Source organism: Brassica napus, chromosome C3, assembly GCF_020379485.1.
Source record: "Brassica napus cultivar Da-Ae chromosome C3, Da-Ae, whole genome shotgun sequence".
In the NCBI taxonomy this organism is placed as follows: Eukaryota; Viridiplantae; Streptophyta; class Magnoliopsida; order Brassicales; family Brassicaceae; genus Brassica; species Brassica napus.
The window spans coordinates 65,340,006-65,365,532 of NC_063446.1; the positions used below are offsets into that span (position 1 = coordinate 65,340,006).

Here is a 25,527-nt window from a genome sequence, read left to right on the forward strand (position 1 = left end):
TAAGGATGACTGATGATGAGAAGATAGGAGATTTCAGTGCAAAGCTTAGCTCCATAGCCAATGAATCACAAGTTTTAGGTAAAAAATACGAAGATGCGAAATTGGTGAAGAAGTTTTTGCGATGTTTGCCTACTAAGTTTGCAGCACATAAAGCAGCAATAAACTTGACGATGAACACTGATGAACTCAAGTTTGCTGAGGTAGTAGGGATATTGAAGGCTGAGGAGATGGAACTGGAATCTAAGTTTTCAAAACCTGCTCAAGACTCTACAGTTACAGTTGATGAAGACATCCAAAGAGCTCAAAAACTTGAAGAATCTATTCACCTGATGATTCAGAAACTTGAAGAAACCATGAATCTCTTGTATAAGATGTTCAACGACAGACTGCCTAAAGAAGAAGGAAAAAATAAAATGCAGGGAGCGGTGTGTTTTAACTGTCATGGTATTGGACATGTCAAAACAGATTGTCCATCATTCAAGAGAAACGAAATCAAGTGCAATGGATGTAATGGTTATGGGCACATAAAATCAGATTGTGTGAACACAAAGAAGATGAAGATGAGGAGAATTTGCAATGATAAAAAGCCAGAAAGAAAAGAAGATGCTCTAAATTTCGTGGCTCTTCATGGAGCTATGGGGTCTGAAAAAGACATCACTAAAAGTGAATTTCGTGCGTCGTGTGTGTCACACACCAACTCCGATGTGTCACATAGTGATGCAGAAAGTGATATAAATGTGGATCTTCTAGCTGAGTATCAGGTTTTGTTTGGTCAATTTGCTAAACTCAGTGAAGAAAATATTCAGCTTATCAAAGATACAACAATGCTGAAAGCAAAAGTGAACATTCTAGAGTTGGAAACCAACAATAAATCTGAGACTAGAGTGTCAAAAGAAGAGAAGGAGTCTGATCCACAAAGTTCACAGAAGAAAATCTCTGAGCAGGCCTACAATCTAAAGAGTATGGAGACTAAATATGATCAGACGAAACAACTATTGAATGAGGAACGCGAGAAAAGTCAGCTGCTGCAAAGAGAACTCAGTGAAAATTACAAAAAGTTAAGGATGCTGAACAGAGGATCTGAAACTTTAGATCAGATATTATCAGTTGGACAACCTCCAAAGGTGAATTGGGGCTTAGGATACAAGGGTGCTGCTCCAAAAGATCAAGCTATTCCACTCGATGTTATCAAGTTTGTAAAAGGTACTCCATCTAACCCCGAAAGTAGCTCGAAAGCTGAGAAAAGACATACATCTACACCTGTGGAAAAAGAACCAGTTCGATGGCGTAGAAGGAGTTGATGGTTTTGATGGTCCAACAAGTATAATGCAGTTTTTCACAGAGTTTTCCACTCAAGCAGGGGGAGATGGTACTTGATTCAGGGGGAGTTAGATGTTAGATGTTATTGAGCTTGAGTTGTAAAACTCAGTGAAAAAGGGGGAGAATGTAAGCTCAAGAACTTGGAGCTTGATAGGTTGCTGCTGTGGTGGACTTTTGGTTCGTGTACATGTGTTACACATGGAGAGTAATGTGTGACACATGCTTCGGAGAATAAAAAGAAAACGTCAAGATGCGATGATGTGTCATATTTCCATATGCTTGGTTGACGAAATAAGCATTAAAGGAATGTTCTTAGATCACGAATTGGAATATTTGGTGATGCTAAAATATAGGAAATATTATATTAGATAATAGGAAAATATTATTTAATATATATGGTGGCTTTACCTAAGATTAGGGTTAGAGCTTTCACGTTGTAATTCTCAGAGAGAAACACAAAGGGTTTTGGGGTTTCATAGCTGAGTGAATTGGTAGACTTGATCAACAGGTGTTGAGTCAAGCAAGTTGGGTTTGTTAGAAATCGATCCGTGTCGAGTTGTGTAATTCGGATCAAACAAATCTGTAAGAGATTGTGTAAAGGATTTCTAATAAAAGATATACGAGTTCTTGGAATTACTTTGTGCCTTGTGTTTTCGCTGTATCTCGATTCTACACCAACAAGAAAAAGACATAACAAGGTGACATACAGAAAACATCTACTTGGCGATTATGTTATAATCGGGCAATCTCCCAACAAGTCCAACTTTTACCTGAATATGGCAACCTATATTAATATTATATAATCTAAGTCAAAAAGTTATATAATCAAACGATGTTAACGGAAAACAATTCAAAACGAAAACGAGACATTTACAAAATGTTTTGTTGTGAAACAAATATATAGGACAAATATAACTACATTGATACTAACATTAAACATTAAAGAGGCTAATCTCTAGAGAGACCAAATTTTTAAGACTCAAAGAGACCATCTGCACAGGGCCAACAAGCAACCACTCCAAAGGAACAATATCAAGGAAGTGCCCAGGAAAGAGCAATCTCAATGGAGGGTTTTACCACTAGGTTCTCAATATATATTAGTATTTAATTAAGAAATCTGTAATTATATATTAGTATTTATATATACATACATATATATATATATATGTATCTTGAGAATCTCGATTGTAGAACCTATTGGAGATACTCTAAAGATTATATTTTAAAAAAATAACAAAATATAATTGATAAAAAAAAAAGTCAAATTTATATTTAACTTCAAATTTTAGGTCATTTTAGCAAAACTTATAATAAATAGGTGTAAGGGCACTTATTTTGACGGACATTAAGATAATAGAAATAAATTAACCAGAATTTAACATTAAAATCAAGATAGTAAAATCAAGCATAATTAAGGTTTATTTTTAGGGGAATTTGCCAAAAATGACTCAAAACTTGATTTTGAATATAAAAGTGTACCCCAAATTCAATCAACTGCAAAAGTAACCCAAAAGCCTAGTGAATTTCAACAGTCCCCTTATGAACAAACAAAAAACATGTATTCAATTTTACCATTATAACCTTCCGTTAGAGAAAACTTACAAAGAAGTCGTTTCTATGATGACTTATTTGTAAGTTTTCTCGTTCAGTAGATCTTAAAAATAATTTTATAATTTTATAAAAAATATTTTGATAGGTAAAAAACTGAAATCATGTAATAATAAACATTTCTCAATGATGTAAATTTAGTTCATCTGAAATTTAATTATTTTCAATATAAATGAGTGAATGTATATTGGCTCATGAGTCATTTGTTTAGGGTTAGGTAACATATGTTATGGTATTGTATGTATATTTAGGGTTAGATTCTGAAATCTTACCTTCATTTTTTTTTTTCAAATTGACCCATATATGTTTAGTAAGTATCTAATAACTTGATTTAAACATTTTCTAAGTTTCTTTTAAGTTTAAGAAAGTGTTTTTTGCATAGTTAATTGATTTTAGGGACTCACAGAAGACTTAAAAAGAAGTCTTTCGACATCCCGCCTAAATTTTAGTAGAATTTAGGGTTCCCGCCTAAATTTTGGAAAATTTTAGGTTTTCCGCCTAAATCAAAGTCTTCCATAGATCATCTAGGAGTCTTCCATAGGTCATCTAGGTCTTCCAGAGAAAGTCTTCTTATGAATTAGATCTTAAAAATAATTAATAAATTTTATAAGAAATATTTTCAAAGGGAAAAAGTCAAAATCATGTATTAATAAATATTTCTAAAAGATGGAAATTTAGTTTTACTGAAATTGAATTATTTTTAACATAGACAAGTGAAAGTAGATTGAATCATGATATTCTTTGGTTTAGGGTATGGTAACATATGTTGTAGTGTTGTTAGTATTTTTAGGGTTAGATTTTGAAATCTCATCTTTAAAAAAAAAAAAAAATTTGACCTATATGTGATTAGTGACTATCTAATAACTTGATTTAAACACTTTCTAAATATCTTAAAAGTTAAAGAAAGTGTTTTTTGCTTAGTTATTTGATTATAGAGTCTGAAAGACTCACAGAAGTCTTCCCATGAAGTCTTCTGACATATCCCGCCTACATTTTAGTAGAATTTAGGGTTTCCGCCTAAATTTAGAAAAAATAGGTTTTCTGCCTAAATCGAAGTCTTCCCGAAGTCTTCTAGGGAAAGTCTTCTCATGTATTAGATCTTAAAAACAATTAATAAATTTAATAAAAAAAATACTTTGAAAGAGAAAAAATAAAAATCATGTATTAATAAACATTTCAAAATGATAGAAATTTAGTTTTACTAAATTTGAATTATTTTTAACATAGATGAGTAAATGTAGAATTAGTCGTGAATAACTAGAACTTCTGTGGTGAATAAGACAAAACAAAGTTTCAAAAAAAACATAGGTTATTTTTGTGTTTGACTTGAAATTTTGAGTCACTTTTGAAAGAAGCCCTTATTTTTATATATCATTTTAAACAAACAATTTATTTTGGTAAAATCACTCACAGCCAATTTTGTTTGTTCAATGCACGTCTCTCCTAATTATTCTTTTTTTATTATTTGAGGAGCATTATTTTAAACTAACCTTGACCTCATGTGTTATTAACCAAATTGTCATTTCTTAGGTGTCAACACTAGAATCACTCTCACACCCTTTAATTAAAAGCCCTCTCCTCATTAGACTAATTACATATATTGCCATTATTCATTACAATATAGCTTAACATAATATATTATATGATTCCTATCTATATAATCGATAACTCATTTGATCATTCATTACCCATCTCTCACGCGGCCTCCTTCGTATTGATAGAATGTCTCTTTTATTATTGATTTTTGTAGTCTCCTTAGGTTTCTATATCCATCAAGTAGATACAAATATATTTTAGTAAAAGTAGTATAACACAGGTTTTAGTTCAAGAAATATTTCTCATCTATCTCGAGACGCCTATCATCTTTATGATATATAAGTACAAATAAAAATCGAATATAGCTCGAAACGCCTATCATCTTTGAGAATATAGAAATCTCAAGTATAAATTTGTTTTTGTATAAGTAAGAATGTCCGTCTCAATTAAATGATATCAACTATAAGGCAATTTCAATATTTTCAAAATGTAGAAGGAGCTATATGACTGCTTGCTCTATACGGTTTGTATTAATATTTTTTATTTCAGAAGTCCTTATTGTCCAATGGTCATATGTTAATTTTTTTTATATCAACCTCACATATATAAACTCATTATAGGTATAGTTTTTTGTTTATATCAAAAGATGTATTAAGCTATAACCTTGATCGGTTAGCTACGTATGTTATTACGTTGAATTTGAAAAATTCATTAGCCCGCTTGGACAAATTTAATTAGATATCAATTCAAAATTTTCATTGATTGTCTTTTTAAAGTCATTAAGTATTTACCGGCAATTACGGTTGTATATAAAGAAAGTTAGATTATTCTGCTTGGACAAATTAAATTACATATCAATTCTTAATTTTAAGTGATTGATTTTTTATAATCATTAAGCATTCATCTGCAATTACAGTTGTATATAAAGAAAGTTAGATTATGTATTCAGATTTTAAAAATTATATCACATGATTTTGTTGTTTAAATATCATCCCGAAATCGAAGGTGATATCGTTACAAGTGTTTAAAAATAAAGTGAATTGATTACATCATTTGTGTATGATAGTATTTACCTAATTTGATCTTCTTTGATTTATTATTATCGTGTATTAAGGCAAGCTTTTAAAGGAGATTAAAGCGCAAGTTTTGTGATAATAATTAGTGAATATTTTATATAATTAGGGTGAGATTGATTTCAGAAGATTAATTTAACGTATATAAATACGTAGCCTTGAGTTCTTTGTTATTTCTCTTTCTAGGATTGCAAACCTAGAGTTCTAAAGACATTTTTCACATTAGTTGTGGTTTTATCAGTTTTTTTTATTTGTTTCTTTATAATTTGTTTCTTTTGTATTTTATTATTCTATTACATATGTTTCGTTTCATATTATCATAATTTTTATTATGAAAGTAATACTTATATTCCTATGTGTTGTTTTATCTTAAATTTATTTAATTATTTGCTTACGCTTAAAGATTTATTTCCATATAATATACTTCAATTACACCTAACCAATTACAGTATATAAATCCGCATAATTTCGTTTAATTTTTTATTATATCTAATATTTGTGACTATATATTTTTACTTTATAATATCTATAGATTAAAAATAATAATCTCTTTTAATCACTCATTCCTGCGCGGATTATCACCTAGTATATATATTACAAGCGTACTTGATGATAAATAATTGACAATACTTCTTATCTATTGTGTGAGCATACTGAGGACTGAATGAAGAGACTTGGAGGAACAATAACCAAATGAAAAAAATAACAGCATTTTAACATAAATTTAGAGATTCAGTTATAAATTCACTTTTTTCCTAATCAATAACCCATGATCTTATATTTCATCAAGAATATTACTCATTTTGTCGGCTTAGGGCTTCATTGGCAGAGCATTAGCATAATCATTATGCTCGTTATTATACAATCAACTATCGTAAAAGCATTTAGAAAAATATTTACATGATGCTAATGTTCTCCAAATGTTATTTGCTCAATGCTCTCATATGAAGCTTTTCGAAGAGCATTTGCAGTTAAAATATAAAATTTTTAAAAAATAATTATATATAATTTATTTATTTTTATTAATAATATAAAAACAATTTATAATAAAAAAATTAAAATAAAAAATAAAAGTAGTGATTAAATATTTTTAAATTTAAAAAGTAAAAATATTTCACATTTAAAATATAATATTATCTATATAATTACACATATCATTCATTATTTTAATAACAAAACATAAATAATATATATTTATATATTATAAAATAAACATATCTATATAATTTAGAAATAAATAAATTATATATCATATATTAAGTTTTAAGATAATATTATATATGAATCATTTATTGATCTACCAATAAATAAATAATGATAATTTACATAAATTATATACAGTTAATTTATTTTATTTAATATCAAAAATTATTTTTATATCCAAAAATAAATTATATTTTTTAAATAAATTTTACAAATAATAATATTTCACATTTATAATTTAATTTATATAATTAAATAAGATTCATTATTTTAATAACAAATATATTATTAATATATATATATATATATATATATATATATATATATATTATAATTTAATATGTTATACTACAATAAATATATTATATACTAACTTTATGATAATTTTTAAATTGTATATTGCTACTGTTTTACCGATCGCTTTATTAAAAAATTTACTTAGACCATACAATTCTGCAACATACTGCTTCTACAGCATAATGTTATTGTTTTATCATCAGTTGTTCCAATCAAGGCCTTAATCCATGATTCGATTTTGAGTTAATTTCTTAAGGTCCATCGAGATATCATTATCAAAATGGAAAATAGCACAATACAAGTTACAAAAAAAAAGTTAGTTTCAAAAAAAAAAGTTACAAAAAAAAGAGCACAATACACATATATATATATATATATATATATATATATATATATATATATATATATATATGTATATGTCTGTGTATTAAGTATTAACGGAATAAAAAAAATATTAACGGAATCTCCCAGTTGTGGGACTCTTGTCACATCGTATAATCATTTAATAAAATAAAATACTATCATGAGATATTGAGTTCATCGTTCAAAACTTTTCTTGATTGTTGTTTGTAAGAACACATCTATCAGTGGATACTTGGATAGTATATACTTAGAGAGTATCTAAGTAATTAATAAAAAGAAAAAATGTAAAAATTAGAAAAAGATAACGAAAATTTTTCAAAAGAGAAGCTTTAAGATATTCTCTAGTAACCAAAAAAACACTTGTCAATTAGTAGACCACTTACTTCCTTTTTAAACACTAAAAAATAATCAAATTACTAAATTCTACTAAAATACTATTATTATTTTGTTTAGAATCTCATTTAAGATATTGGAGCAATAGGGTATTGATTCTACAACTCGTTAGTCATCAGTCAACATGAGCATTTACAGGAGATATAAGAAGGATGATATTCTTAATTATTTTTGTACTGACAGCAAAATATGTTATCAGAATCAAAATGTGTGACAGTGTGAGCGACTATTGACAATTAAGAATTTCGAACAAATCAAAATGTAGTTAGCTTGAACTACGATTGACGTAAGCAATTTAACCTATTAAGATAACGCGAATGTTAAAAAAAAGGAAAAAATCAGATACCTGAAGTATGTATGACTGGCGATCGAATTAAAACGAAAAGGTCGAAATTTTTACCTCTTTATAAAACAAGATATGATATGTATCCCCTATATATTATTTGAGAAGCATTACGACTTCTTTCTGTAGCCACATGTCATCACTAGAATTATTCTTAGAATCATTAGAGAAATATGTTTGTCCATCTAATTATATAATAAGTTTTTTATTAAACTAACAATAAATTCATCATTAATGTACTTTATTATTTTCTTAAATAAAATTTACGGAATTGCCTAATGTGGCTAAAGTATATATGACAATTAATGATTTTGAATAATAAAGATTTGATAAAAATAGTGTATCTTCTATCTTATTTGTTTAATTTTAAGCTATTAAATAAATTAAACAACCACAATAACCATATAATAAAAATTTAGATTTTTATGTATATGTTATATTTTGAATTTTTACAAACGGCTATAAATTACTAAAACTGTTAAAAGTCTCACATTCAAATTTTATGATCTATGGTTTAAAATTTTTGTTATGAAAAAATACAAATGATTACAAAAATTATATAAGTAAAAAGTCTAATTTAATTAATTAATAAGATTAATATATATATATCATTTTAAATTAAACTATAAACCATATAAAATATAATATTTTAGTTTCAAAATTTACTTTGAACAATTTTTTTGATAAAAGTTTTGAACGATCATTGACAACTTATTTTTTTAAAATTATAAATTACTAAAACTATTAATCCCACAATGAAAATTTTGTTATCAGTAATTTAAATTTTTTTCTATAAAATATACAAATGATCAAAAAACTATATGAGTAGAAATCATCATTTAATAGACATTAATATTAAAAATATACTAAAATATATTATCTATGTTAGTATCATTTAAATTTAATAACATATCCTATCAAATAATTTTTTTTGGATTAATACAATTGATTTATATGTTCGCACCAATTTAATTATATTTTTAATAGTTACTGACTTTTAATTATTTAATATGTATTTATTATTTGATAATATGTAAAAATATTTAATACATAAAATAATTTATATATATAATGTTAATCCCGCGCAAGGCGCAGATCTTAACCTAGTAATCCCTTATATATTAACTGAGGATCATTTAAAAAGTTGTAACATTAAGTTTGTACTGATTAAAAATAGTTCATGCTTAGGTATCACCTAATTAGTATGTCAATTTGGCTTACGTGTCACTTTAAAAATCAATTGAAAAAAAATGTTGGTCAAACTCCAATTACTAGATACCGTTATATTAACCCAAAATATAAGAATGATGTATTCTTTCCTTAAATAAAAGCTACGGAATTACCTAATATGATTAACAGATATATGACAATTAATGACAATGAATAATAAAGATTTGATAACAATTTTTACATCCTTCTTCATTTTTGTTCAATTTTATATTATTAAAAAAAAATTAAACAATCACATTAACTATATAATCAAAAATAGATTTTTTTTCTTATATGTTATATTTTGAATTTTTACAAATGATTTAAATTACAAAATTGAGGAAAGCTTATATTTTATATTTAATTTTTTTTAAAACGACTTTAAATTACAAAAATGAGAAAACCTTATATGTTATATTTTTCTTATATGTTAAATTTTTTCTTATATGTTATATTTTGAATTTTTTAAATTTAAATTACAAAAATGTAAGTTTTCCTTAGACATACGACTAAAAGCATTAAAATGTCATATATCAATTCAATGGTTGATTTGAAACCTTTCAAAACCATATGGAAGATAAATGTCAAAATAATTCAACTGTGGAAACAGTATTGATCACTTTTTTCAAGAATATGTTCGGTGAAAAAAATAATTTTTTGCGTCATAATTTGTTTAATGTCAAATCCGATCAATGATGTATTAATTATAGTTTATTTTCACAATTTTCAATGAAAATTGATAAAAAAAAAAGGAAACAGTACTGATCACTTTTTTTTAAGAATATGTTCGGTGAAAAATATAATTTTTTGTGTCATAATTTGTTTAACGTCAAATCCGATCAATGATGTATTAATTATAGTTTAGTTCCACAATTTTCAATAAAAATTGACCCGATCCAACGGAAAGAAATTATATAATAATAACAAAAAAACATTGTATATATATAAATAAAATGATCAAATAAAAATAATTGTCAATAATATATACAAATAAACTCACCTTGCGCAAAACGCAGGTATTATCGTAGTTCACAGTTAATCGACATGTAACGTGACAAAATAACAACACTACGAAAAGTATCTTTAGTGAAGAAAAATAGTATATACCATAAACTAATATCCGATACATTAATAAAAAAAATACGTTAGAGTAGTTCCTAATATAGTATAAAAAAATAAATAAAAAATAATAAATATTATAAAATTAAATAAACATATGATTTAATTAAGGGCAATTCTACTTAATAAACCATTTTCAAGTTTTTATCACAAAAATAGACCATAATGAAAAAAATGACCAAAATATTTCATTTAATAAGTAAAAGACTTTAATATCCTAGATATATAAATACAGATAAAAAATATAAACAAATAAATAAAAAAATTTATAGTTTCAGATTATATGTTTTCAAATCAGAACTTTTTTATAATTTTTTTTTATTTTTTTTATTTTATTTTTGTCAAATTTTCTTTTTGTAATTCAAAATACTTTTTGAAACTATTTTTTCAATTTTTTTTTTCAAAATTTTAACATTTATTTTTTATTTTATAAAATTTTAAAACTTAATCCAAAATCTCCATTTTTTAACTCTAAACCCTAAGGTTTCAACTAGTTAATCTTAGGCGTATAAGTGTATATTTACCACTTTAATGAAATATTTTGGTCATTTTGATCTTTAGAGTCTATATTTGTGACAAATATATTTGATAGTGTTATCCTATGATATTTTTATTTAGTTAAATTATAAACTAATTAACATATCTACAATTTCAAAGTATCAGAAATATTGTATTTTAACATTTTTATTTCATGAAGTTATTTTGTTGAATTAAATCTAACATATATCCTAGAATTTGTATCTTAAGTTATATAATCTAATCAAAAGAAATGAAAGCTACGATTAAAAACTAAAATGTCGTTAAACTAAAATAATTAAAGATGAAATAAAACATTTTAAAATAATAATTCATATATTTATAAAATAATATAATTTTGACATTATTAATTTTTAAAAATCTTACATATAAACCCGCCATGGGTGTCTGATAAAAATTGCGGTCCCATGTCTCGTGTACTATACTATACAACTACAGTATATGATGTATTATAGGGTAAGAACAGACAGATTATACGCCATTAAATCTTTCTTTTTTTTTCTTTTTTTTTTGAAAAAGGGCATTCTACGCCATTAAATCTTAATGGATCTTTTCTAATATTAGGAGGTGAAGGTCGTATATTTTCGTTGGTTTGAGATTAAACAGTTGAGATTAAACAGTTTGAGATAACATCATAACAATTCACAGTTCAAAATATAAACATCACAACAACAAAAATATTTTTCTTAAAAAGGGATTAAGCTAAAACAATATAGAACCAGTTTCTTATATAGTCACTAAGTTATCACACTTTTTACATCTTGAATAACAATCTGAGGATTAAGATGAATGCTTTATTAGATTCTGAATAAGTGACGCATAAGAAATATCATATCATAAGTCACGCAGAGGAGGACGTGATTTTACACTTTGGACAATTCAACCCTGGATATCGAGGGGCTTCAAAAGTCTACGCCGTAATTAATCTTTGATCGATTTGGCAAATCCGACGTGAACTACAAAAACTGAAAAGACATAAGAAGTGACACATACATTGCAAACGTGCCTCGGGCATATGGAGGATACTTGGTTCATTAATATACACAGACTAGAGAGGCCACATCACACCTGCTCAATAATCTTATGTGAATAGACATATAAGGAAAAATTAATATCTTGGCCGGATTCGTACGTTGTCGACCGAACTATCCATTTAAAACATGAATGCTCATTTATATTATTTTCAAAATTTATTTTCATAAATTAGTTTTCATGTTTATCGAGCAGGTAAAATTTCATACAAAATTTATATTTTATCAACAAAAACATATTTACATTAAAGAAAATTGGATTTGGTTGCAACTTACAAGCATAAAGTTTAAAAATGACAATAGAGCATTTAAAGCAAAATTCTACTTGATTTGTTTTCAAATTTTATTTTCATAAATTAGTTTTCATGTTTATCGAGCAGGTAAAATTTCATTCACAATTTATATTTTATCAACAAAAACATATTTACATTAAAGAAAATTTGATTTGGTTGCAACTTACAAGCATAAAGTTTACAAATGACAATAGAGCATTTAAAGCGAAATTCTACTTGTAACCAAGGTTGAATTAGCTGTTGATTCTTGCATGTCCAAAACCATCTTTACTGGAGTGTCTGTGGCATAGTTATTCATGATAAAAATATTAAAAATAAAAGGAGAGACGAAAAAATTGTTTCTCTTCTCAAAAGCTCACCCAAAACTGTAAAGGACCAATTGTTTAATGACTATTAATCTAATTTATTTAAAATAATTTTATATAAATAAAATCTTAATTAATAGAGAAATAGAACAGTTTTTCAACGATGATGATGCTGTAAGTGTCATTGTATGGGCATGATGCAAGTGATCTGGATTCAGATCACTTATCAATGCTGGTGAGTATCAGGAGAAAACACTATTATATCTCACAATTGTAGTGATGTATAATCATTAAACTAGGTTATGCGTAAATGTAATAAGAACCTCAACACTTAACTTCTTCACTAGCATCAATTTAATTTTGGTGATACATTGACAAAAGTGACTGAACACAAGGAGGTGGTTTCTGGTCTTGAATTGGTCCAACAAATCATAGACAATAAAAACTAATAAAAGAAAAACAAAGCATGTGATGATTAGAATTAGATCCAACAAAATAGGTCCACTTAGCAGTGCTCTCTCTCTATCTCTCTGTTCTCTCTCTTAAATCTTTCACAGAGAGGGATGATATGAGAGTTTTTTGTTTATCGAGCGCCGGTTCCTTTCTGGCATAAGATTCCCGTGAGGTCGGGCTTCGACTCTAGCAATCGGTGGCTAACCCAGCACTGGCTGACCGACTTTCGTCTCTAGAATCATCACGATTGCTAGCGTCTCTGATCTGGTGAGCGATTTGGTTTCGTTGAAGATAGCTCAGACGATGATGGGGTATGTTGTTGAAACCGTTGTGGGTTTCTTTGATCGTTGGTTTCGGTGGACAGCCGGTTGTTTTCCGGCGAAGATCGGTGAAGGCGGTGGAAGTTAGATCGTGGAAGTTTCAATGGATTCGAATGGTTTTCTTCTCGACGAAGTGATTGTCTCGGTGTTTCACTCAACCGCATCGGGTTATTGCTGGTAGTTTCTCTGCTCCGATGAGATTGGTCTCCGATAGTACAGAGTTCCGGCGTGAAGCCCTGTTCCGGCGGTGGTAGGTGGCGGTTTATGTGGTAACGCGTGTCGCTATGTTCGTACACGTGGGTACAACAGATGTCTTCCCTTCCTTTTGAGTTTTTGGGCCTTGTCTTTTATGTTGTTGTCTTTCCTTTGGGTCTTTTAGTTTTTGTTTTTATGAGTTTTTATGTAATATTTTGTTAATAATAATATCAGTCGGCAAAACAAAAAAAAAAATCCAACAAAATATCTATTACCTTTGAAACCTTTGTCGGCTCATACGTGGTGACTTCCTTAATCACATGCATTTTTTCCCCCGATGCATAAATATTTTGCATAAAACAGTGTCCATTTCTGTGTGTTTTCGTCTTGTCAATGTCCATTGTTGGTTTCCTATTAAAATGTATTTTTCCTTGGAACTTGTGAAATAAATTGATCAGCCAATTGATTAGCTTCTTCTGAGGATGACTTCTGGAAGAAAGTTCTCTGGAAATATACGAGACCACGTGCCACCAGACAGTAGTGTAACAGAAAACTAACAAACTGATTCACTGGTTTGTCTCGAAACCATAAACTAAATCGTAATGTTATTATGTTCATTAATAGTGTCCATTATTATCACAATCTCCCATAGTGACCATTTAACGAAACATTAAATCTTTATCCAAAATCAAGTGTTCCCTGGTTCTACCGCTGGAAACAAACACATTCCTTTTGGGCCGGTTGGCTTTGAGCTTCAGCCCGTATGTTTCACATGGTGTGTTTATACCAAACGACCATGCACACTCAATGACCCAGCTAACTTGAGTTATGAGAAACAATAAAACACTAACTCTCTTCTATCGTTTGTAACGCACCCTTAATGATACCAAAAAAAAAAAACAGAACATAGCTTCTAACATTTTGCATCATATTTTTTATTGTATGCAGTCCTTCAATTCCGAGGTCATGTTTTCGATGTTTCTTGCGGGACAAGTAACATAAATGAAAGTTTGAGTCTTATCGTAAGACCTTTTTTCATTTTAGAGATGTGTGGTATCCCAGACTCAGCAGTCTCTGAAACTGTCCTAGACATCAAAGAGAAGATTGAGAAGTCCAGTTATGTTAGGGAACTTCGGAATTCAAATGTTATTTTCTTTTTGTAGCCACAATTAAATGAAGTTGTGTTAGCTACTTGTTTGTTGCCATACACACCAATAACCGCCTCATTTCGTTTCATTTTAAAACCTTATTCCTACTCAATAGATTCATAATACCATCTTCCTGGATCGTTTTATAAACATGTTTCAGAGCAGACCGAATGAAGTCACAAATTTTCCCAACGTGTGGAAATTTTGTTCTTAAAAAAAATTCTTGTAGACCAAGATATCTTATTTACTGCATTTTATAGAGTATAGTAGCCTTACACTCCAAGCTAATTAGCTTTATACACTCCAATAACCAACTCATTTTAAACCCTAATCAATAGATGTATAAACCCGTGTTTTTCGCTCATTTACGAGACGAAAAGTGTATTCAAACTCTTCCTCCTGGATCTATGATAAACGTGTTCTTTTCAAAATAAACATATGTTCTTCATCGAGATCAGTATCCAACAAAACTCAAGTCTCCGCAGTTTCTTCTTTCCTTATAGTTTTGAGCCTTTCTTGAAGCTTCTTGCTTCGTTCGAAATTTACCTTCCGCTTCACAGCTTTCTGCAATAAAACAGTAAGATATCTCTTAAGGCAAAGTGTAATCAAACCGCAAACATTAAGCTGCATAACGCACTCTCTTGGCTATGAATAAACATACCTTTACTTTCAGCTCTGTACACTCCCCAAAGAATTTACCAATGGGATGCTCTAAATGACACTTTTGGAACTCCTCAATTATCTAGAAAACAAGTAAGACATCATACAGAGGAATTTAGTAACGAGATCTTCTTATGACTAAACATTGGCAAAAGCCGCCGCTCAATTTTAATTGGATTGCAAGATTTACAAAATGCCATGTCCCGCAGACCCAGGCTCACAACCCTGCAGGGCCAGCCTGGAGTCCATGGGGCGGTTAGTTCCCACGGGGCGGGTTGTTACACAATGTTCTAATACATATGATTGGTACACAAACTAGGATCCTATTAAAGAGGCAGTCACACGCAGAGATTAGAAACTAAGACAGATTTGAGAAACCAAATAGGAGATGGATAAACTGACCTCAAGACACAGAGGATGTCTATGTGGGGTAAGTGGAGGATGCATCGTTTTACTTCTGTAACAAAACTCTGAATCTGATTTTAAACCAATGGTATTTATTAAAAAAAAAAAATCAGATCTTTCACCTCTTTACTAAACACACATAAAGAAAGTAACAGCAGAACCAGAGCTAGACAATCGAAAATCAAGGCGTTACAAAAAAAAAAACCTAATCGAAGATGAACCACAGAGAATGGAACACGTAATTACCTTGTGATTTGGTCTCTATCACCTGAGACCTCTGAGAGGGAAAGGATTTAAGCTGTAGAGACCTCAGGATCACTGAAATGGGGACGATGAAGTTACGAGAAGAGAGCCGGGTCAAAGTTTTCAGGTTAATGGGCCGGTTTGAACTTTTTGAGTTAATGGGCCTTCTCTGTTAGTTCAAAACGCAGCGTTTCATATGTTTTTGGATGAAGAATCAGACATCTTAGCTTTGAGCCTAACTGTTGAATCTACACGTTAGTTGAACACTACATGCTTTGAGTTAGAGGTGGACACGGAACAAGTACCCGCTAATTTTTGGATAGTTGATACTCGGCTTAATTTGTTCAAGTAATTAAATTTGCTACTTGCATTTGATTCGTTTAAAAAGAGCTCTTGCCATACCAACTACTTGTCAAAATTTTGAGTATTTGCACATTATTTGATTTTTTTTATGTTACTTGCTCAAATCCGTTACTTAAATTTGAAATACTTGATTATTTGAATTTATACGCGATTTAAAATATTTGAAATTTTAAATACAATTTTAAATACAATGGATTTTGGATTGAAATTTAGATTTTCAATATTTTAATGAATATTTTTAATTTTTAAATCATAAACTTCTGTTAAGTTTTGTGTATATATAGTAACGTAAATATCAACATTTGTACTGAGTTTTATTTATAAAGAGATAAATGTTAACAATACTTATTTAATAAATATTAAGTATAATTATTATATGAAAAAAAAGAGTAGCAAGTAAATGAATCAAATAGTTACAAAAATAACAAGTCTTGACACTTCACTTGTACTTACAAGTTACAAATAATAAAAGTTAAATATATGTCACCCGACTTGAACGATAGCAAATACTTGCTTTTTCAAGACGAATATGGGGTAAGTAGCTTGTAATTGTGTAAGCCGAGTATCAAGTGATGATCTAGGATCCATTCATAATTTAGTGTTAGAGTTTTGATGTTACATACCGAATAAGAAATGAATAAAATTGTATTTTTCTTTTACAGCATAATAATATATGTTGTCAAAAAAAAAATTGAACTAAAACATTTAATCTATTTGAGTTATACAAATGGCTCTCATAATTTCTTTTAAAAAAACACCAAAGAGGGTTTCCAAGACTGAAGTTTCCGTAATTAGAATGAATACAGAATACAATAATAAGATTTTCTTTCTCCATACATAGATTTAATGAGCCTATAATAAAACTGTTTATTTTATCATTGGTCAAGAGGCAGCCACTCAAGTTCTAGTTCTAACTCACCAGATTCAACGTTCTGAAGCTTGATCTGAACCTCTTGTTTCACTTTCCCATCTGCAATGTTGATGATGCTATCCTCTATAAGGGCATTGTCGTTCGATTTCAGCCATTTCCCAATCTGCATATCTCCAAACATCTCAGGGTCTCCAAAAGCCATTGCAGATGTGATCAGTGGTTGGATGTCAATCTCAGCTTCTCCCATTATGTCATCAGCAGAAAATGTATCATAATCAAACACTTGCTGCAAAATTGCCAGAGAACTTCAGTTAAAAGATTCAATCAGAAGTAGAAACTGATTTGGATGTTAAGCTTTTTTACCAGCTTCACTGAGCCATAGTCATGAGGAACAGAGAGCATGAGTTCCTCATTCCAAACCGGGTTTAAGTTGCTTTTCATTACAGTTGATTGTGCAGTCTAGTAATAGGATGAACAAGATCAACCATCCAATCACACTAGAATAACGGTAAGAACATATATTAATTAAAGACAACTTACCTGTTGTCCTAGAGTCAACACAACATAGGGATCACTTGTCATCATGTCTCGGATAGCTAAGTTGGTACCCTTTTTAAGAGTCACCTTCAACAATCCAATAAACTCAACCATGCCTTCAAGTTGCTGCCATTGTTTAAATACCATGAATCACAATGTTCAAAGTATTCAATTTGATTCAGAGAAAGAAGCTTTTACCGGCTTTTGGGATGATGAAGTTGTGCGAAAGCTATCGATGATATTTGAAGAAAGACTTGATGAACGATATGATGAGCTCTTTGTACTAGAGGTCTTCCCTGATGTGATACGCAAGCTTGGTTTCAGAAACTCTTGGAACTCATATTTAGACCTGATATTAAGATTTTGAGAGTTATGAATATTATGCCACTAAAAATGTTAAAAGGGTATTTGGTATAAACATTAAACCTTACCTGATAAACCTCATACGGTGGTCATGACTAGCATCAGGTCCAGGCTTAGAGGAACCATCAGGTATAAACGCCTCGTAGATCGAATTAGCAGAGGCGTTTCCTCCAATTTCAATCATTGAATCGACTTCCTCATCCGACCATTCATCTAATGTTACAGATAAGACCTGGAAACACCCCTCCCAAACTATCAATAAGCTTGCAAAAGATTCTTTTCAAGAACTAGTGCAGCAAATATATGATTATAAAAGAGAAAAAGCTGTATTACAAACGGTTATGTTAGTTATTTCCATAATGAAAGTAACATCTCCACAAGAACATTTTGTAAGCATCTTAGAAGGAGAAGCAAAGAGTCATCATCACCTTTGAAACATGAGTGCCAAGGCTTCTGTGCACACCGCAACATTTTAAGCATATGAACACTCCGATATTGGCTGACCTGTAGTAATTAATTATAAAGATGCGGTTACATTGCTAATTGTTAGAGAGTTAAATGTTATAGATAACATATGAGGGAGAGTTTTAACGGAGATGACTTACGCCCACTTAGGATCTGGAGCGCCACAATCAGCGCAGACTCGGTTATCAGATTGAGTTAAGAGATCTCTTATTCTCCTTTTACCTGTGAAAGCAACAAGGTGAATGAGTTACAAAAGAGTCCTGTAAACACCACATAATATTTTTTTTTGTGAAAATTCAAGGCAGTAGTACTATATAAACATTATAATGAATATATTAACAGGTGAATACTAATCTTCATTAAGAGAGTAATGATTAGGAAAGTAAAGCAGAGCAGTTACCTGAGCTTGCTGCAGAATGACTCATTGCTCTTCTTGAAAGATAGCAACCATCAAACAGAGTCCTATACAGAACAAATGAAACACGCATCACGCACAATAATGTGTTACATTATCAAACTCTGCTTTGCAAATATCAAAACAAAACATTTTTTTTTTTTGGGGAAACCACGACCACAGAATGACCAAAAGAACATATCGTTTTTCAATACCAGATGCAAGAAAGAGATAAACCCAGAAATGTAGATTATTCGTATCCATTACATAATTCACAAGCTATATATTAGAAATTCATTGAGATGAAAATAAATCCGAAAGTTTTTTGTTATTTAACCATTCCTGAAACCATTTCGACGAAGGACCCACGATACATAAAGAATGAAACTCAAACTTGATGCCAAGAATAAGAAGAACATGCAAGGAATTGGAACAAAGGAGATATAGATTAGATTGATAACGTTCTTCTTACCAATGAGAGGAGAGAGAGAGAGAGAGGAAGAGATATGATGTTCTTACACAAACTTTTCAGATGAACAAAAATAATAATGATTGTCTTCAAATGACAACTACATTCTCTCTTTTACTTTTATATTTTATTCTCATTTATGATTCGAACTGTAAAGTTGGGTTGAGTTGTAACGGTGCCATGTGAGGGGTCAAATACCAATTACTTAAATTATTTCCTTGTAGTTGTCGTTGACTGGCTTTGGCAAATATGGTTCAACTTCGACCGAATAAAAAGAGGAACCGAAAGCAACTCTTCTTGTTAACTTACTAAACTGTACTCTGATATCCTTTCGAGTTGACTATCACCGTCGTAATCTATATAAGCAATGCTACAAAACTAACCAAAAAAAACAGCTGCTCCATGGAGACGCATGATCCAAACAAGATCCATCATAGTGAATATATATTCTTCAAGCAGATTTCAACTTGTTCGATGCTGATGCGAGGTGAGAGAGTGTACTGTGTCCGACGAACAATAGAAACACTCCCAACAAAGAAAGTGCCTTTAGAGTTGTGAACAGATCCAACTGTATAGAATGCAAAGGAGAACAAAAAAGGGCATTAGATTTTTTGATGCAATGATCTTAAAATAAGAAACGGTATTGATAACTTGCCTTCAACCAGAAAAGCACGTAGAGAAGCAGAACAGCTCCAATGCCGCCATGGAAAAGCAAAGCGGAAGTTGCAGCTCCAACCAATGATGGGAAGCTCTTTATGTTCACTCCCAACCGTGTAAGCTGAAACATAAACAAAAGTGTATATGAGTTGGGAAACAAATGCAATGATGTTCTTTTCGAATTTGTGTTTCTGAGTCTATTTACAAGTGAAAGAAGACCGACCCCAATCAGGAAACCGGTGAATGGGAGAACTATAAGACCCAAGAAAACTAGAGAAAGCTGCTTGGCTGGAAGCTTTTCGGGAACTCTGAAGATGTGTGATATCTCAGCCTTTGGCCCATATCTTGAGTAAGGATCAGTAGGTTGTAGGGGAGGACGAGGCGCCTTCTCTGGACGTTCTGGTAGGTCTAGTTCGATGTGGCCAATATTACTCAACAAAGAGTTCTCCTGGGAAAGTAACACTGTTCATATTTTCTGAGGCGTAAAACAACAGTACTTACCATTGAAGCATCTCCAATAGTTAATTGGATCTCATATTTACCAGACAGGTAGTAGAGCTTCTCAACCAATCCAAGAAAATCCTGAAGGGAACAATAAACATCAATCATTAATATTGTATTTAGAACTTCATTTCTTTCACAAAATTTTAAGATATGTCGAAGAATTTATTTTGAGAAAACAATTCAAAGTGTAGTTTAAGGAACTCAACTATAACTAATTCAGACTTCTTTCCAGAAGCTTTCACGAGAAATACATGCTCGACCTGTGACTCATGTTTCAGTTTGATAAATGCCTGCGAGGAAAAATTAGCAAGTCAAGAAAGTGAACAGAGCAAAACAATTTATAAAGCAGAATCGGGAATGAACAAACCTGGTGTGGCTTAAACACATGGCCAAGTGGAGTAGTTAACTGGTAGGACAGGCGTAGCTTTTGGAGATGGTTAGCTGATAACGATACTGCTCCATCTTTAGTTAAATCTAGCCTACAGTAGTTGCAAAAGAGAACCAAGAAACAAAATGATGATAATCACAAGAAGAAAGTTGAAAAACAGATATATGTTTTGTAAGCAACAAATGGTACAAAGACACAGTTGACATACTTTTTCTGAGATTCAACGCTTCCAACGTCACTGTCAAGTACAGAAATTTCTGTGTTCTCAATGCTTATAGCTCCTGTGGCGGCTATAAGTACTTTTGTTTGAGCTTCAGTTATGTATACTTTTTCATGTGCCAACTCATCTAGCAAGATCTACAGAAAACGAAGTTTATCATGTTCGTAACATACATTATATATGGTCTGTCTGTAATACATCCTAAGAAGAGCAATACCTCAAATACAAATGTATACTTTCCGACATAAAAGTTCTTGGGAAATGAGTCCAGAAAGTACGTTGCACTATCAGCGTCAAACTTAAGCTCCTGTACCCCCAAAAATGCAATGGAAGCATGTATACCGCCTTAAAGCACATAATAAGCAACATTTACTTATGCGAGCTCAAACCGTCAGAGAGGCTACATTATTTACCTGGTTGTTAATTACAGAACCTTTTGATCCAGAACATAGAGCTTGTGCGAGCTTCACATTAAGAGCTGGTGCCTTAGAACCGAGTACAGTGCTAACCTTAACCTAGTGCGAGATAAAGAGAGTCAAATTTAGAGAAAAAAAAATATCCAAAAAAGGAGTGGACGAAGGGTCAACTAGATTGAATCATTATCAAATATACGAGATCTCTACACATAGCATGCAATTCTATGAGAGAATCTCTACCAACTATAATCCAACCGGTATAGCCAGAAAATCTAGACTAACGAAAACCACTATTCAACAGGGACACGTAATAAAAGCCACGATATGCAAAGGTAAGCAGATTTTCCTTGCTACAAGTACCACACCAAGAACTCTGAAGAGAGTTGTATGAAACCATAAGGGGAAAAACAGGTGATAAAAAGAATATAACATCTCAAACTATATCAGTCACATCTTGATGAAAGTTTTGATGGGATACCTTCAGAGGCTCTTTCTTTGCACTGAAATGACAGTAGATGGAAGAGACAAGATGAGTGGAACAGCGAACCTGAAATCATAGAGAACGACCATAGAACATATTATTTCTCCCATAGAATGACAAATTTTTGGCGAGAGCATAATCAATGAGCAACTGCTTGAAATTTCGTAAGTGTTTATGCTTTTAAGCTTCTACTCTTCTCTACAGATATCATTTCTGCGGCCATCATTTTGTTCAAAATTCTAGGATGGAGGACTGCAAGCCCTTCAGAGTATTTTACATGAAAGACGTAAGTAACAGTAAGTCTTACTGTCCTTGTATCACTCAACTCAACTCAAGGTTACTGAATTCTCGTCTAAGATACTAAGACGTGTACTGATATAAATCAAAGAGAAATTGCATAGAGCATTGCCTGTTAGTCTTCCAAACAAGCTAGTGCATCTATTTGGTTGAAGAAATCTTTGGCATCACCAGGAATTCCAACACCAAGAAAGAACTTTGCCAAACCAACTATGTTATCAACTGCAAGCTGCATGAGAGAATGGGAATGCGAAGGTGAATTATCAACACATCTGACAGAATACAGGATACAGAGAAATATGCATATTGCATACGTTCAATCTTGTGGATTCTGCAGCTGCAAATGACGTGAGCCCTCTAATTACTGATGCAGTTGTTGAAATCGGGCCTTCACTTCCATCGAAGTAAAATGTTCCATCATCTAAAAGGCCAAAAAAAAATCATCAATCCTAGAAATGCAAATCTAAACTGAAAAAAATATAAAGTGACTGGAGAACATATACATAGTATAGCAAGTAGTGTACTACATACCATATTTTTGGATACTGTCAAAAAGCTTCAGGATACTCGTCTTCAATGTCTGAATCTACAAGATGACAAACAAGAATGATCATATCATCACATGACCCAGTAATATCTACCAAACAACCAGATAAAATGGCAAAAAGGCATAACAAGATTAAAAAAAAAGTCAGGTACACATACATAACCTTTCCTATAGCTACGACTTGGAATCAAAATTATCAAAACATAATTTAGTACTATATTAGTTACTAAGAGGTTCCAGAAGCAAAAGTAAACCAAATTATCCCAGTGATGTCTCGCCAAAATATATCCTCAGAAAATCAGTAATATAGTGCAGCAAAAGATCTCACTTACCAATGATTGATCAATCTCTGAAGGTGCTAACGAAATCACTCCACCAAGAGTTTCGAAGGCTAAGCCTGGAGAGAAAAAAAAACTTATATTAAGAATGTAAGAAATAATAAAGCAAAAGAAGTGAACAAGTTGAAGGCAAGAAAGGAAGGAAAAATAATCTACAAGGTTCATCATTAACGTTTAACGTCGTGATGTCGGAAAGGTTAATCCGATATGAAATACTTACCAGCAGCAAAGGAGCTTGATTCCGGATTGTTGGAGCTGTATCGCCATCTTCCATCACTCTGGCTAAGAGCCTAATACAAATTTACTACTTTACACAAATATTACTCGAAAAAATAATCTTAGTAGTATGTAATATAGTTATTGAATACCACCAACATGTCAGCGCTCTATACACTTCTACAAGAATCTATACTTAAAAGTTTAGAAAGACAGCGTACAATGTAACATCTGATAGTTCAACAAAAACAACAAAATAGGTAAGGTAAACAAAGTTCAAACCTTAATGGAAAGGAAAATGGCTTCGGCATCACCAAAACTTATATCATTTCCAGAAAATTGCTCCTGCATTTATGGAAAAGCAAGGTCAAGCCTGAAGCCAACAAAGAGGAAAGCAAGAACGGAAAGCAATAGACTTGAATAGAACAAATTGTCACACTTCCACGTAATAAGCGAAAAACTAAGAAAAAACTCTTAGAAGACCATATGGAAAAAGGAGAAGTCAATCCCACTCAAGTCTAATTAGTATTTACCTTAACAAGCACCAAGCCTCTGACAGAATAGTAGAAGTCAAGCAACAACTTAGCATCTTTAACTCCAGCTTGAAGTTTAGAGACAATGTCCTTCAAAAGAGGAAAAGAAGCAACAGATGAAGTTACTCTAGCCGCTTAAAGGGTGAAAGACAATTGTTTACCTTAGGAACATCTTCTCCAGATTTGCATCTCATAATCCCATTGACGCTCAAAGCAAAGAACGCATCCTTCAGAGTAGAAGAAGGCGACGCAAGAACTTCAACAACATTCTCACAAGTCGCTGACTTTAAATCAGACTTTCTATCAACTCCAAGAATCTCCAACGTCTTTAATGCTTCATAAGCCTCCTCCAAGCTGAATACAACAAAAACCGCAAACTCAAAATGGTTCCGTACACAATCATCTACTACACAAACAAACAAGTCCTGAGCTTTAACGAGCAACCAAACAGTGAAGGTCTCCGGTTTTGCTAATACTTAACCAGAGATTAAACCAAAAAACTAATTACACGGTTAACTACTCAAACAGAAGTAATCAGTAAAACGAGCAACCAACTAGTGAAAGTCTCGGGTTATGCTGCGCTAACATTAAACCAGAGATTAAACCAAAACTAATCACACGGTTAACTAAAGTTGTAGATTTTTAGAGAAAACCAAACCTTTTGTAGGATCCATCGACAGGTACGAACACATCCAGGGCTGCGGATCGGTGAAAGTTTGAAATCGGATGAAATAATGAAGCAGCACCGCAGATTGCTACGGCGAGAATCAAAACCAGATATCGTACGAGACCTCCGGCCATCTTCGCACTTCATCAGAAAAATCGAAACAATCACCTCTACGACAGACACATCGAGAACCTTAAGCGTTTAGAGATCGGGCGATAAAGATTTACCAGAAGTTGACGGAGACTGAGGCTCGGGGAAGCTTCGGATCGATCTGTGGATTTTGCGCGAGAGGAAGAAAGTGTGGAGCTTGACGACAGTAACTGATAAGACCGATTTACCCTCGCTTTTAAACTTAACCACCCTCCAGTTATATTGCGGTTAAACGGCTGCGTATCAAAGCAAACTCGTCTGTTAAGTGTTAAGGTTGTCTAGTTTGCTTTTCATCTGTTTATATGTTTTTAAACACCAATATACCCCCACCTTTAAATTAACTACAGTCCAGTTCAGGTTAAAAGGTTAAACCAATTTCTTAGGATCGAGCATTTTAATTTTCAACTAAAAAGTTAAGAAACTGTTTCTTAAATTAGTATTTTAAGAAAAAGTTTCTTTAACTTTTTAGTTGAAAATTAAGAAACACTTTCTTATATTTCCATAAGAATCTCGTTCTAAGAAACCGTGTATAATGATGTTCTTAGAAATTTACTTCATATCAGCCTTTTGCGAAATAATGTAATGAACAGTATGAAC

At 31.3% G+C, this 25,527-nt stretch overlaps 1 protein-coding gene, 1 non-coding gene and 1 pseudogene across 2 annotated transcripts; all 3 read right to left on the reverse strand.

Moving 5' to 3' along the window:
* Positions 1 to 14,966: 14,966 nt before the first annotated feature.
* Positions 14,967 to 15,694, reverse strand: LOC106359742. The gene is made up of 3 exons (XR_007320911.1): positions 15,597 to 15,694; positions 15,408 to 15,488; positions 14,967 to 15,310 (listed from the first exon to the last, which is right to left on the reverse strand). It is a non-coding gene; the product is annotated as an uncharacterized LOC106359742 (transcript).
* Positions 15,695 to 17,182: 1,488 nt separating this feature from the next.
* LOC106361004 (ADP-ribosylation factor GTPase-activating protein AGD12) lies at positions 17,183 to 19,660 on the reverse strand. The gene is made up of 9 exons (XM_013800699.3): positions 19,520 to 19,660; positions 19,054 to 19,115; positions 18,794 to 18,875; positions 18,617 to 18,692; positions 18,257 to 18,420; positions 18,024 to 18,174; positions 17,829 to 17,951; positions 17,652 to 17,747; positions 17,183 to 17,574 (listed from the first exon to the last, which is right to left on the reverse strand). Exons 2-9 carry the CDS (start codon positions 19,076 to 19,078, stop codon positions 17,293 to 17,295), a joined length of 999 nt encoding a protein of 332 aa, XP_013656153.2. The 5' UTR covers positions 19,079 to 19,115; positions 19,520 to 19,660; the 3' UTR covers positions 17,183 to 17,292.
* A 134-nt stretch (positions 19,661 to 19,794) lies between these two features.
* LOC106358925 lies at positions 19,795 to 25,280 on the reverse strand (annotated as a pseudogene).
* Between the last annotated feature and the right edge of the window lie 247 nt (positions 25,281 to 25,527).

Bases quoted from the DNA above. Each gene is read 5' to 3' on its own strand.
- LOC106361004 (XM_013800699.3), bottom strand. From the start codon at position 19,078: ATGAGTCATTCTGCAGCAAGCTCAG. The intron at 18,876-19,053 runs GTAACTGCTCTG...TTGCTTTCACAG, and splicing joins TCATTCTGCAGCAAGCTCAG to GTAAAAGGAGAATAAGAGAT. The intron at 18,421-18,616 runs GTGATGATGACT...GGGTGTTTCCAG, and splicing joins TTGGCACTCATGTTTCAAAG to GTCTTATCTGTAACATTAGA.